At 34.5% G+C, this 14,613-nt stretch overlaps 1 protein-coding gene across 1 annotated transcript; it reads left to right on the top strand.

Moving 5' to 3' along the window:
* The first annotated feature begins 257 nt into the window (after positions 1 to 257).
* Positions 258 to 14,262, top strand: LOC133205158 (chymotrypsinogen A-like). Its single transcript, XM_061340906.1, has 4 exons — positions 258 to 878; positions 3,361 to 3,892; positions 11,733 to 11,851; positions 12,183 to 14,262. The coding sequence occupies exons 1-4, from the start codon at positions 798 to 800 to the stop codon at positions 12,861 to 12,863; spliced, it is 1,413 nt and encodes a 470-aa protein (XP_061196890.1). The 5' UTR covers positions 258 to 797; the 3' UTR covers positions 12,864 to 14,262.
* The last annotated feature ends 351 nt before the right edge of the window (positions 14,263 to 14,613 follow it).

Here is a 14,613-nt window from a genome sequence, read left to right as displayed (position 1 = left end):
ATGGATAAAGCCCGATTAACCGTACACCTCAAATGGTTGGTTATCTCCTGAAGGAGAACTTACATTATTGACAAATTTAAAGTTATCAATGCGAGTGTCATATTGATGTTAAAATTATTCGCAGGGTGAATTTTTCTGTATACACGGCGATTTTTTGCGCGCCTGAGTCGCTCGATTCAGCAGGTGGACACACTTCTATCGGTACCGTCCAGTCACAGGCGGCTTTACGCGGAACAGACTCATTGAAGACACTTATCAGACGCAAAGGAAGGAAGACTTCTTGTCTTCTGCTATAATGTAAACAACCCAACAGCTTCTTAGCGTGCCGAAAAATTGTGCAGCGTTTATTATTAATGTCAAAGACCGAGAGAACATATAGCAAATATTTTTGTATTGAATTTCGGATGAAGTTAATTTGGGAATGTTTGTGATATCATTACCATTAGTATGGAACCACATCAAGCTATCATCATAAAGAGTGAGAAAATACTTTATATCCATCTGACGTGTTCTTCGGTGTGAATGGCTTTTTATAACAATCGTTGAAGTTTGAACTGACGACGTCACATGGTCGGCGTGCGACGCACGTGCTGGCACGGCGCATTTTATGAAAAATATAGACCTGCAGGATAGTTATATTGGTTGCTCGCTCAGAGAAAACTCCCTCTATGCCTGTCTGTGTCCATATATTAAATTAATTCAGGTTTTGAATATTTATCAGGATGTGTACGACTTAGACTGAAAATTTCGACATTTCTTAAGACTTCTTTGAACATATTTGTTGACATAGCGTGAAAATGACCAGGATCATCCATGTTTCTTTAATTATTATGATTGTTGTTTTCACGTCGGAATTGTCAATTGTAAACGGGAAAAGGGTATGTACCTTACTCATTTAATTCTATCTGATTGAAATAACTACAGTAACTGTTTTCCCCAATTCGTCACAAAAAAAGCAGTGGAAATAATGACCAAATTGATTTTCTAATGCAGGATAATAACAAAAAAAAAAAAAAAAAAAAAAAAAAAAACAAACCAACAACTAAATAATAAATTGTAACAATGCTTTCAATTCTAAACATAGTAAATTAAATTAGGATGAAATGTAGCACGCTCGCAGTATCATTCAAAGTTATTATTTCCTCTTGCAATGACCCTAGCTAAATAATGCAAGCTGAAAACAGCATTTATCTTTTTTCTAATTTGAGTAATTCTTTTCTATTTCTATTATGTTTCTGTCTACAAAATCTGTGTTTTCTCTTCGCACACAAGGATGGGCATCAAGATGAGTTTAACAAGTAATGGCTTTGGGGAAATCTTAACATGACACAAGTTTGGCATAGTTTTGTTCCTTTTTCTCTTGCTATGTATGAAAAAAGAAAAGCAGAATGCATGTCTTTGTTTATCTGACACAATTCTAAGAGACATAACTAGAGCAAGCAATGTAAGTGCAGCAAGAAATAAAGTTCACAGTTAAAAAGTGGATTCCTCTGTCTTCATTGATACTTTGGTGAACACACAGACTGCATATTAATATAAACAAGCATGTGTACGTCTGATATAAATGTTGTACAGACCCCTGAGTGTTTACGAAGCCACCTCAGGTGTTCTCGCAGACGAGGAAATTCGTTTAGGAAATACGGCTGTTTGAAGAAGTCAAATCTGAGAATTACATACAGTTGAAGGTCGACTCTGTAATGATTACCTTTACGAAAGTGTTTACTTTTAGCATTTGTTTCCTGCAGTTGGTGGCATTTTGTACAGAAAATCGGTCATATTTAAATTTATAACAAAAAAAATTAGGAGAACGAAACATTTTAAACATTTATATTAGATTGATAAAATAGATATCGGGACACCTGCTTCTGTGGTGCGGCACTTCTCGCAAAGCTAGAGATGAGAAATCTTTGACATCAGAATGGGATAAGAGATCTACCCTAGGGGCAACATATTTTAACGGGTAACGCCACGTTTATCCAGGCTGTCACAAAAATTACAGAAACCCAATCTAACGGATAATAGTAAGCATTTACCATTACCCTGCATTACCAATATATGAAATACCCCATAAAGAAAGCCACATCCTTAAAGTATCAGTTTATTCTTATGTGTCGCCAATGTATGGACCCTTCAATCTACAGATTTGTATGATCGCCCTGCCCTAAACGAACCCGAGGTTATATCGTCAATAATCTAATTTTTACCTTGAAAGTGTTTAAGTCCATGCGATTCATACATTCATACCCTTAAGTTAAAGGTACCAGGAGAGAAAATGAAGGTAATTATTTTCTGTTAAGGTGGAAAGTCACTCTAAATCCCTCTTTACAAATCTTTGTTGGAGAGCTTCTGTGTCACCTAAGTATGCTACTTTGACTTTGAGCATTCTTTCACAAACCTTGATTTTAGGGTGGTGATTTTACTACCTGGCCCAAATACATCTCGGAAATCGTCTATCTTGTTGTTATTTGCGTTATTTCAAATTAAGCTTTAGAACACACCTAGAAAAGTTTTTAAATGTGTGAGGTTAAAAACAAATCACAATTTATTAGCTCCGGCAACCAATTTATTGTCCTCGGCTGATGGGCGATGTATAAAAATCACATTCAATTTGTGAATTAATTTAATATTTAGAGTAAATTTGTTATCATTGAAATATGATAGTGGGTCTTTTCCATGTTTTTTGTTAACCGAAACATGTATATTTTTACACATACCTTGAGGATAAACTTTAAAAAAAATGCATATGGAGCAAAGACCCACTCATATAGAAAAATATTGTTATATGAGAAAATGATCCTTTTTGCCCTCTTTATATAGTGTGTGCATGCTATTTTATAGGCAAATAAGATAAATCTTTGTGAAAATTTTGGGCATTGTTGAGATTTTACGTAAAGTATACTTTTATGTTAGATGAAATATTACAGAAAATTTTGTTATGATTGGGATTGAGATTTAATTTTTTCACTTTCATTGCACTCTCCTTGTTCGTCCTCTTCTTTCTTACTAGTATATTTTTATGTTCTCTTTCTATCAAAAGATTGAAATAAAGATATAATTTTTAGAATAAAAATCATATTATTGAAAAAAAGAATATACGATAAAATAAACAATATTTCATTCACGTTACTTTATCGTTACTATCCTTTTTTATGAAATTGTCAATTATGTGTTGCATGTTACTTATATTAAATATGAATCTTTGATAAAATTTTCTCGAAAGAGATGTATTACAAACCTTGAATCAATATTTTAAATATTCATATCGAAACATCTAACGCAAAACTTAAAATTTCAGAGGATTGTAACAATATACTAGTATAAGATGATCCAGCAGAAATATATTTGAATTTTTCTTTGCAGAAAAAGAGTAGAAAATTAGAATCAAGAAACTCAACATACAGCGTTTCATCAAAACCAGGGATACTTTCCAAAGACCGTGAAAATAAGATTCTGTGCGAGTACTACACGCAGTGGTCAGATTGGACGCGTTGCAACCGGAAGTGTGAGCAGACGCGAGTAAGAAGATGTAACCAGCCAGAAAACTGCGGAACCAGTGTTCTCAAAGAAAAGCAAAATTGCAAGAGACGCAAAGGAAGATGTTCCACATTATCCTATAAAGTGATAGGATTTCGCCGTGGAAACAGGTTAATAGAGGAACTGTTATACGATTTACTGTACGATGGATGGTCGCAATGGGGACACTGCACTCGCTCTTGTCGCAAAAGGAGATTTCGCAAGTGTAAAGAACACAAAATTTGTGGTAACAGTTACATACAGGAGGAACGGAAGTGTCGTTTAGCGGGGACAGTCTGCGGTAAAAAGTACACATTTAACACTTTTGAACCAGACACACACTCGCCTTCAGTCAGTGAACTATCACCTCGGGAGTCGGGTAAGAGATCAATTGCATGTCGGGAATTTTAATGATGTCCAATTAACTGCGGTCTTATCACTAACCTAAATCAATTTTGTAGCCATCAAAAAGCTGATCTTCACCTTTTCGCACTTTTTGAGAATTTAGTTAATTTTCATACAGGATCCTCTCTACTTTATTTCACAAACTCGATAATCATTTAGTTGATGCAATTCTATATATATAGCTATCTCTTAAATGAAATTTATATTCATATCTTTAGTACAATTGTCCCGGTGGCTCTAAATCACGCATACCGTAACAGCGGGACTAGACCGTAATTCCAAAATACACGTGGCCACTGAATAATTAAAGAAGTTTGTTTTCATAACATATAATTTCTTTGTTATGTAAAATCTATTTTAATTATTAAATTTTCTTTTGAAGAGGATAACCAAACATCTATAAAAGACGGCATAGAGAGAGAGAGAGAGAATATATTGCAAAAGTGAGAGTATTCAATATTATTTGTGCTTTCGTTGCTTCGCTGAACATGTAAACTGCAAACATATTCTGTCCGTAAAAGTAAATAAATAAAGAGCATTTAATTATGCGATGCTCTTACATGCAGATGAGAGTGCACGTGCACTCGCAATTAGGGTCTAAAAATTTAGAGAAATTTTTAGTTTGAAAATTAATTAAATATTTACAAATTCTTTCTGTATTTTTAAAACAAACAGTAATGGAAAAAATAGAACAGTTATGAATAACTAAATAATTGGAGTAAATATTAAAAAAAAAAAAGATTGTCAGCTAAAGAACTTCTATCACTTTCCTGATTTATTTCTATTTCATTGAATTATCCCCATCAATGACTCAAAATAAAATAATTAAACTGTTTAAAAAAATCAAATTTCGGATGTCCTTCTTACAGATTTAAGTCTTGTGGCCAAAACAAAAGGCTATCATCTGACGAGCAACAATAACACGTAATGTTGAATAAACGAGCTTAAGGAATGCTTTAATTGTTTCCATTAAGTGCACTTCTTTGGAAAAAAGTCATGATACCACTTTCTGTTTATGTGGATAATTGAATTTATATCCACAAATAAAAGAAGTAGTTTCGACAGTTATGATTGACTTCATATTCCCTGGCCAGAAAGACATATCACGTCGATTAGACATCGATTAATAAAGTATAATTACAACTGACAAGAGTGTATTTTCCAATTCAGTATACTAACGATTTTCACTGCTTTCAATTGTGATTCGTTGATAAAAAATCTTTATAAAATTATTGCATGGAAGATAAATATAATTTAGCGTTTCTATCGACGTTCAAGGGAAATGGTAAAATCTTTAAAATCAGTAGGCAAATAAACATTGTTGCTACAATTTTTTTTTTACATGTATCAGAGCAGACGAAAGCCCGATCTATCTGTATACAATTTTATGTATCCAGTTATGTAAAATCATTGGGAATGCTTACATGTAATTATTAAAATAATTTGTCAAAAATAAATAAGATCTTTCGCCTGAATGTGTACCTGTGTAGCGGAAACATTTCAATCATTCACTCGGGGTATATATATCCTGGTGAGCGTTGTAGCCTCAGAGCTTCTGTCAATATCCTAGCATTTCGGAAAGGTTGGGCCCGTTTTTCAAAAGTAAGAGATTACTTTTACACATTACGAATATGTCTGGAAAAAAAACTATGATATCATACACTTCGGTACATTGTAATTATATCTACCAAACGTGTTCATATCGTAAACAGATCTTAATAGATGCTGAATTTGCTGCTCATTTCATCTGTATACAAATTCATGTCAGACACTGTTCATATAAACATGTGTCAGTGGGTCTGTCCGTGTAATATCACGTGGTTCTTATAAACCCACTTGACCTAATTTGTGGCAGTCCTTTGCCGCGCACTCTGTACAACTTTGATGTAATAGCTACAAAGTATCCGTACGCCTATAATACTATATATATTGTGCCATAACAAATTCAGGTTTTATTGGAATGAACATTTATATTAGGGATGAACTTGTCTGTCAGATGCTTTTATACGCAACAAACATAGATCACTATTGGACAGATTTAGACTAGAAACCTTCTTACAACATTAGCGAAATTTGCTTCCATTTATCATAGCTATAACGGTTTTTAAGTTGTGATGGCTTCGTTTAAAATTTATCAAATTTAACCTTCTTTTACGAAGTAATCTTAATTTATTGTAATAATTTTCAAGTTACATTAAGTTATGTAGGATTTTTTTCCCTCGGCAATGAAAGTACTTCACATAGAAACGTTTACCATATCTTTGTTTGGCTGGTTTGCGAAGCAAAACCAGATATATGGATTGGTGATGTCTGTCCGTCAGTCTGTATGTGTCAAGATATCTGATTAGCTGTTGTGTTTAGCTTCCTTAGGGTGACCTAAGCAACACAGTGTCTTCGAACTTCATACACAGGTACATCTAAACGATTGATATAGGGCTTTAACCTGATATAGGGGTTTGTTCTTTTGAGCTTTACATTATTACATGTAACTGAAATCTCTTTTAAACAAAACCTATTCTTATAACTTATTTTTCAGTGAAGATGATAATTTGAAGATATCATTGACTATGACCTTGACCTTTGATCTTGTGTCCTACCGGTGAGAATCAGCCTTTGACTTGGAGTTTTAGTTTTAAAGGGGAAGACTACCTCATCATGCTTTTTCAATAATATACATGTATTTTTGCGGCCGATTTGATGCTCTGCATCAATTTAAATTATTATTAACTTCGTCCTGTTATAAAACTTTTTGGGTACGTACTCTGTGCTCAGACTCTTACTCCGTACTCCAAAAACAATACTCATGCTCAAATTCCATTCTAAATGTATAAAAAAAATGTGAGTATGAGTATGGTTTTAGAGAACACAGCATGAGTTTGAGCACAGAGTTTGAGAGCCTCCAGGCCAGGTGCCTCTTGGAGGAGTAACGTTAGTTTAAACAATAAAATGTTTTCTTTGGTTGTTAGTACGGGAATTCATGTCGCAGCTATTGCAGAGAAAATACATAACCAGCGTAAAAGACAGGAACAAATGTGAGAGAAATCATTGATATGTTATTCCTCAATGATATGATTAATCTTTCATATTTTCATACCTTTCTGGCTATTACAATCGTAAAGTGTACGTCATTAAAAGATAATAGATCTATTTTGAAAGTTACATATATGTACATTTTTTGCCCGTGGAAAAAAAGGTGACATTCTTGTACCGACGGAAATCAATTTCTCGGGCAATGGAATGTGGATTTCATAATTTGCTTAAGGTATTGTTAAAGAGAGTAATATATTTGTAGACGAGTGTCTATTGTAGTTAGTACAATCTCGATAAACCAATACAGGTTGTTATGGAGTTAAAGAAGTGGGATACTTGCAGCTGAAGGGGTCTTTCTCAATAGAACCTTAATCTCTGAAACAATTTCTTTCGATAAAATAATTGATATCCACAGACGGGTTCGATTTATTTCATTGATCGAGACACCCTGTGGGGGCACTCAGGACTTTGGAATGTTGTTACCAAAAAAAGCCGATGTCGCAACCGGTGTAAAAGTGCTGGAGATGACAAAGCAAAGAAAAACAATGGTGGAATAGCCATTATCAGAATCTTAGGTTCAGTACGTTAGTACTACACACAGAATTCAAAGATCTCGTAGATCTAGATTTAGATCGTTTATCGTAGTACTGCCTTACTTACCAATGATCTGTTAAAAAAAAATTAATTTAAACCGTTATTTAAGCTCCATTAATACCGGCATCATGTACGTGAACGATATTTTGATTTTTAGTGAATTAAGCAGTTTTGAAATATTTTTTCCTGATCGAAAATTTAAGAAACTCTTTTAGTTTTTGGATTGTTTTAATACAATGTATTGACACTTTTCACTTATACAAAATTGTCAAGACTTGCACTTGAATTTCGTGGTTCTTTTAAGCTTTATGCACTCGGCACCGCTCATAAATCATCTAGAAATTAAAATTTATGCATTCCTCGGTTATCTGTCGAGATGTTGCTTCATTTCTAAAATCAGAAATAGTTAGGGAAATAACTTAATACAATAATATTATTGCACATAAAATGGTCAGCTTTAATAGATTTATCAAACTGAGAAAATCGGTCAAATACCAAAAACCAAGCAACTTGGGATATGGGTTATCTATGTATCTACTACAATGCCCAAAAAGTGTCAAGTCTAGCCGTTTTGTTACACAATTTCACGATCTGAACCGTTCTCTTAAACTTAACAAGATTGTCTTGTACGTATTCAGTCGCCCTAATCTTGTTATTCCTTAAAACAAATCCACAAGGTTCTGCTTGTGTCAGCTTTAATCCTAGAGTTCCCGTGCCATAGGTTAATCGAGATCAGGAAGGATACACAATGCTTCCAATCGTGATATGTGCGTCCCTAGAAACTGAACAGAAGGCCAAATCAATGCTTAATTCGATAATTCCTCTTGACAATGCAATTAGCTTTTACGTAAAGTACATTGCAAAGTCAAGGTCACAAAGATGGCCTTGATTAGTAATATTTCTCGTAGAAAGAATCGCTATCATTTTTGGAATAGCAACAAGGCAACATAAATACACACGTTGTCATAATCTTTAGCTCTTTTTCATGCCTTTGTTCGTTTTAAATTACTAAAGTTATCTATACGTGATAATAAAAAAAGAGTGCTATTCGGAGAGCGAAATAAATGGGAAAGCATTTTGAAGAACAATAGACCTGACGTTAAGTTTGAGTTGTTTTTTTTCTTTTTTTTTTTAGTGGTTGTTCGCAAATCTGCCAAGGCAGGAACAAGCACCTGTTCCCCTATTGAATGAGTCCCTGCATCTCTTTGTTGTAAATCTCAATGAGAACATTCAGTTTTAGTATGTTATTTTGCACTTTTCTCTCTAAGTGAACGGCTTATTAGATTTCTTTCCGATTTGCTCTTTATATTTAAACAAAACTATCCAGCTGAAGGACGAAAAAAGTTATAGTTCTATATTTAGCCCGATTTCTTTGATTTTGTCACTTTCGTGGACTTCCTGCAAATTACTATCGATTTTATACAATCATTAACCTTGGGATTTCAAGCCAGAGTTAGACAACGCAAGCACTGCAAATGTTTATATAGTGAAGAAGACCTCCCATTGCGCGTACCCACTTTATATCTTGTAATAACGTTTGATAGTGTCGTTAAAAATCTTGCATGGCCGTTTCTAGAGTTTTTATGTCTAGGGAGAACAGAATTAGAAACGCTTTTCGAAATCAGAAAGCACCATAAATTTCAAATTAGTGATTTGAGACAAATTGTCAAAGGTACACATGTCAAAGTCGTGATTATATACCTTCAAGGACAACATATGGATTTTGTGTCGCCAGCAGATCATGGGGGATCACTTTGTCCTGGAATGGGAGAAGTCGCAATTTTACAGAAATACCTTCAGGCGCCACGTTTGTTCTAAGTAACACCATGGTTACGTGTTATTAGTCAGCCCGCGGGCTGACTAGTTATCTTACGAAGAACTTCAAATGCGCTTGCGTGTTCTGGAATTCTGGGAGGTAGACTGGTACTCTGACACTGGCAAACCTAAGGTGCACAAGCGATTCTTGGAGGTTGACTCATCCGAAAAACCTCGGGCCTTTCACACTTTTTCTGTGAAAAGCCCGAGGTGTTCCAAGCGATTCTGGGAGGTTGACTTAGAGTAAGTCACACCTGTTGATTTCGTTTCAGTAAAATCAATATTGATTAAACAACGAAATCACTATTTTAACACCATATACCAATAACATGTAAATACAGGTTAACACAGTAAGGCGTTTTGTGCTGATTTCTTTGGAAAATCTGCTAACATTGAGGTTTTGTAGTTTGCATTTCAACAGTTTTATAATCTGGTTTGCAGTAATTTATCTGGTCCGCATAGATCTATTCATAAAACGTGTGTTCTACTCAATGAAGCGTAAAATTGTATAAATTCATTTTACTCAGTGTTTGGCGCGTCAGTTGAAACTCTTTTAAAAAGTGTCTTAATTTTTTTTAACGTGTATTCAATTCTGCGGCATAAATATTGGATTATTTCAGATTTTGAAGCCTTTAAGTTTTTATTGGTTTTACTTTCGTTTTCATTTAAAGCATTTCGATCCCGATGTTAATTACCAAATTGGCCAATATGATTTGTAAAGACATGCAATGGATAGATAAAGAGAGACACAGCTGGCTTCGCCTGCTACATTTTTTTTAGCTCACCTGAGCTGAAAGCTCAAGTGAACTTTTCTGATCACCAGTTGTCCGTCCGTCTGAAAACTTTTCACATTTTCAACTTCTTCTCAAGAACCACTGGGCCAATTTTAACCAAATTTGATACAAAGCATCCTTAGCTACAGGGGAGTTAAAATTGTTAAAATGAAGGGCCAAGCCCCTTATAAGGGAAGACAATCAAGAAAAGACAAAATAAGGTGGGTCATTAAAAAATCTTCTCAAGAACTACTGAGCCAGAAAAGCTGAAACTTATGTGGAAGCATCCTGGGTGAGTGAAGAATCTAAATTGTTCAAATCATGATCCCAAAGGTCGGATGGGGCCACAAAAGGGAATCCAATTTTTACATTGAAAGATATATACATGTATATATATAAAAGCCCTCTGATATATTCTTCTCAAGAACCCCTGGGCCAGAAAAGCTGAAACTTACATGGAAGCATCCTAGGGTAGTGTAGATTCTAAATTTTTCAAATCATGACCCCCTGGGGTAGGATGAGGCCACAATAGGTATTACAAGGAGGAAAATCTGCATGGTGAAGAACAGCGGGGCTAAATTTACTTTCTTTACAAGTTTCACTAACACCCGTTAATAAAGTTTGCAAAGATCCTTCTGGAAGAAAATGCCGACGTGAATACTTCAACGCTCTTTTCCCCTAAATAATAATGTAATAATAAAGTTTGAGTAAACGTCTTTGACAAGATTAGAGGGCGGATCCAGAAGGGTGGTGGTCCAGGGGATTCGGCCTTATGGAAGTCTTAAAATCAACGAAAGTTGTCTCAAAAAAAAATTAAATAGAAAGTTAATTGTAAAACTGGCTACGGAATGTCATGTATTAAAGCAAAAGTAGTGTAAATTGGGTGCGAGGTTAGTGTAGAGGGGTTTTGAGAGCTGCCTCGTCTTTTTGGCGAATACGCCTCCCCCCTTTTCATAAAATCCTAGATCAGCCCGATAGGAGCGGCTACTGACTTTTGATAGAATCATGCTATGAGAAGTTGAACATAAATAATGAAACTTTTCGTTTTTGTATTTAATTCACAAAATAATGCGAGAACCTGCATGCATGGGATCGTTTTAACCCCAAACTCTCCGCTCTCATTCTGAAAAACTGGATCAACTGGCCAAATCGGCTAATAAAAAATAATGCTGAAATTATTTTTTAATACACAAAATATCGGTTTCCTAATGCTTTTAAACATTATCACGAAAAAAGAAAAATCCACTGGCTGACTCTCTAAGCTTTTTTTAAAAGCTAAACTTGTTTTTATTTCCTTAATAAACATGAATATAAATATATATACATGTATATATATATATAGAGAGAGAGAGAGAGAGAGAGAGAGAGAGAGAGAGAGAAGTGGGAGAAAGAAAACTAGCTGGTATCACATGCATTTTGTATTCAAACAGATGTTTGAAAAAAAGAATTTTGAAAGCAGAAAACAGATAATACAAACATATTATATGTATTCAATTTACTATTAAGAAGCCTTTTATCAAAAGGACTCTTCACTGAATACACTCGTGAATCTCTTACGTACATGTAAATTCAGTTTTAGGGTTATTTTGATTTATTTTTCAGCTCGCGATCGGAAAGCTCCTCTGTTGGTAGCCACTAAGGGCATCTGCGGAGTTCGGCCTCGAGGAGGATACCGCATTGTTGGGGGGAGAGAAGCCATCCCCCACAGCTGGCCTTGGCAGGTTAGTAATGAAGAAACCAGGCGCGGCGCTTTTCCGGACTACATTAACAGAATTCCAAATATCAAAAGATCGATTAATGAAGGAGTTATTTATGACATTTTGTTAACTTTACAATCACGTATTGCTGATGGGTATATCTTTTAATTTACATTTGACTCGTGGGGTTTTATTTTATTTATCCTACACCAAGCAACAATTTAATCAGTCGTCTTTGATCCAGTGATATATTTTAGCTTAATGAAATATAATTTGTAACGTCAGAACCTACCTGACATGTTAATTTATCTTTGAAGAATTGAAGTAGAAATTACAAGCTATCTATCTTTGACAGGTCGCCATTCTAACGAAATGGAAGGAACAATATTGCGGTGGCACCCTCATCGCCCCGGGTTGGGTTTTAACTGCTGCTCATTGCATCAGGCGTCGGGGTCGGAAACGCAGAGTTATCGTTCGTGTGGGTGAACATGAAATAAATGTAGACAACAAAAATGAAATGGATATGAAGCTTGAAAAAGATTTTCCCCATAACAATTTTGATTACGAAACAATAACCAATGACATAGCTCTTCTTAAGCTTCGTAAACCAGAAAAAATAAGTCATATGGTCCAGTATGCATGCTTACCGGAGCCCTCTGATGAACTTGCTGATGGAACAAGCTGTTTTATCGTGGGCTGGGGAAAGCAGAAAAATACACATCTGTTGGGTTCTGAAGCTCTTCGTGAAGCGGAGGTGCCAATTGTTAGTAAGAAAAAATGTCGAAAAGCCTTCGATTACAATATAGGCGACAAACAAATTTGCGCAGGCTTCAAAAAAGGAGGCGTGGACTCATGCGCAGGGGACAGTGGTGGTCCCCTTATATGCCCCAAAATCGTGAATGGAACAGAGCGATGGATTGTTTACGGAGTAACTAGTTATGGGGAAGGTTGCGGCCAGAAAGGAAAATATGGTATATATACTAAGGTTACTCATTACCTCAACTGGATCAACAGGGTCATAAGAAACAACAGCTGAGTTGTTTATTTTGTTATAATGTTAAAAAATGCAGTTTTAGGGCTTGACTGTATATTTTGTTTAACTCAGGACATCTTTAAAGTTCAGTGTTATTTATTTTGATATGTTTTATTTCCAGTTGAATTTTCACTGTTTTAAATCATTTACGAAGGAAGGGTGATGTTTTGCTCAACACTTGCGCAATTATATTACGCAAGTTCGGTAAGCGTACTAATTATATTTTTGCAATGAACCACCTGTTTGCCCTTTGCGCTGTTTGGGATTTTTCAACGATGTAGGTGGAAGTAGGCTACAGTTTTTCGGTAAATAGTTAGGGAGAGGCTCGAGACAGAATGTAACCCTTCTCGCTTTCATAAAGATTATATCAAAAGAAAATGTTAATTAAATTCATAAAGTTCAAGGTCACTGTTTAGATTGACTTGATACATTTCAAACACAAGACACAAGATTAAAGAAAATCTTTCCTCACAGTTTAGCATATCAAATTTTTTTCTTTTGAAATATATGCACTTTCTTAAACAAAGTATTTTTTACGACTGGCGCTTATAGCAACATAACTACGTGAATTGTGCATATTCATTGATTTATTTGCCACGTGTAATGATTTTATTTTTATTTTTTCTTTATGAAAATGATGGTGATTAGAGTTTAATGATATTATTTTTATTTTTTCTTTATGAAAATTATGGTAATTAGAGATTTATTTTCTACTACATACATTGTTACTTATCTCCATTGTTGGTATCAGTGTTTCAGGAAGTGATGTTTCAAGCTGCACATCTATTGTAAAAACAAAACCGCGCTGATCGCAGATAATGACTGTGGTTTGTGTTGCTAATGAATGTCTGCCATAATTACGCTCAGTAGGCCAAGGCCATGTATAATTCTCTTTGAACACTCCTGGCCATAAAAAATTGAATAATATGTAAATAAATATCAATTAATGTTGAACTTGTGTACTTTTCCCTCAAATTACCACGAAATGAAATGGCAGTTAAACAAGTAAGAACAATTTACAGGCTAGATAAGATGCAAAATGTTTAAGTTAGTAAAAAAAAATGATGTACATGTATAGTGGTTTAAAGTACGTTTACTCCATATGTATCTGAATATCGAAATTAGAAAGAAGCATACTGTCACGTATATGACTGTAAATTGGAATTTACAGTAAAATGGATAAACGTAATCAGTATAAACGTGTGTTCAGTTTTTAAGCCAGTAAATAGTTCATTCCCCAAATAAAACATACAATTTGATTATGAAAGTTTGTCATTATCCTCATTCATTACGTACATAGTATGCATGTAATTTTACAGTTGTCATATTTCTAAGATCGTGAGCAAAGTCAAAAAACTGTTCTCATGTAACAATGCTGTAAAATAAATGTTTTATAAAACTGTTAACTCTTGTTGATTCATCAATTATATACTGTTATCAAGTAGCTCTAATAAATTTAATGTTAGATTTTTTTTTCCTGATTTGCTTAAAAATTGGGGCGGGTGGGCAAATTTTATTTTGATTTCATTTTCTATTACTGTAAACATCTTCATACATAACGATATTCTTATACAAATTTTTCATATTTTGTAGCTTGCGAGTGCATTTGTACAGTCAACGAGTTCCAATATTCACCAATATAAGTTCAATAACTCCTTTATTATATAGCTAAAACATTTCCCATTGATTTAGATTAATTATTTCAACTAAATAACTCGGAGTAACAAGAATTTTCAGTATCGGTTATTAAATT

Source organism: Saccostrea echinata, unplaced genomic scaffold (assembly GCF_033153115.1).
Source record: "Saccostrea echinata isolate AGI-Se365-2 ecotype Australia unplaced genomic scaffold, CSIRO_AGI_Sech_v1 ptg000002l, whole genome shotgun sequence".
Lineage (NCBI taxonomy): Eukaryota > Metazoa > Mollusca > Bivalvia > Ostreida > Ostreidae > Saccostrea > Saccostrea echinata.
Note: the sequence above shows the minus strand (reverse complement) of the source record. Positions and strands in the feature narration are given on the sequence as shown.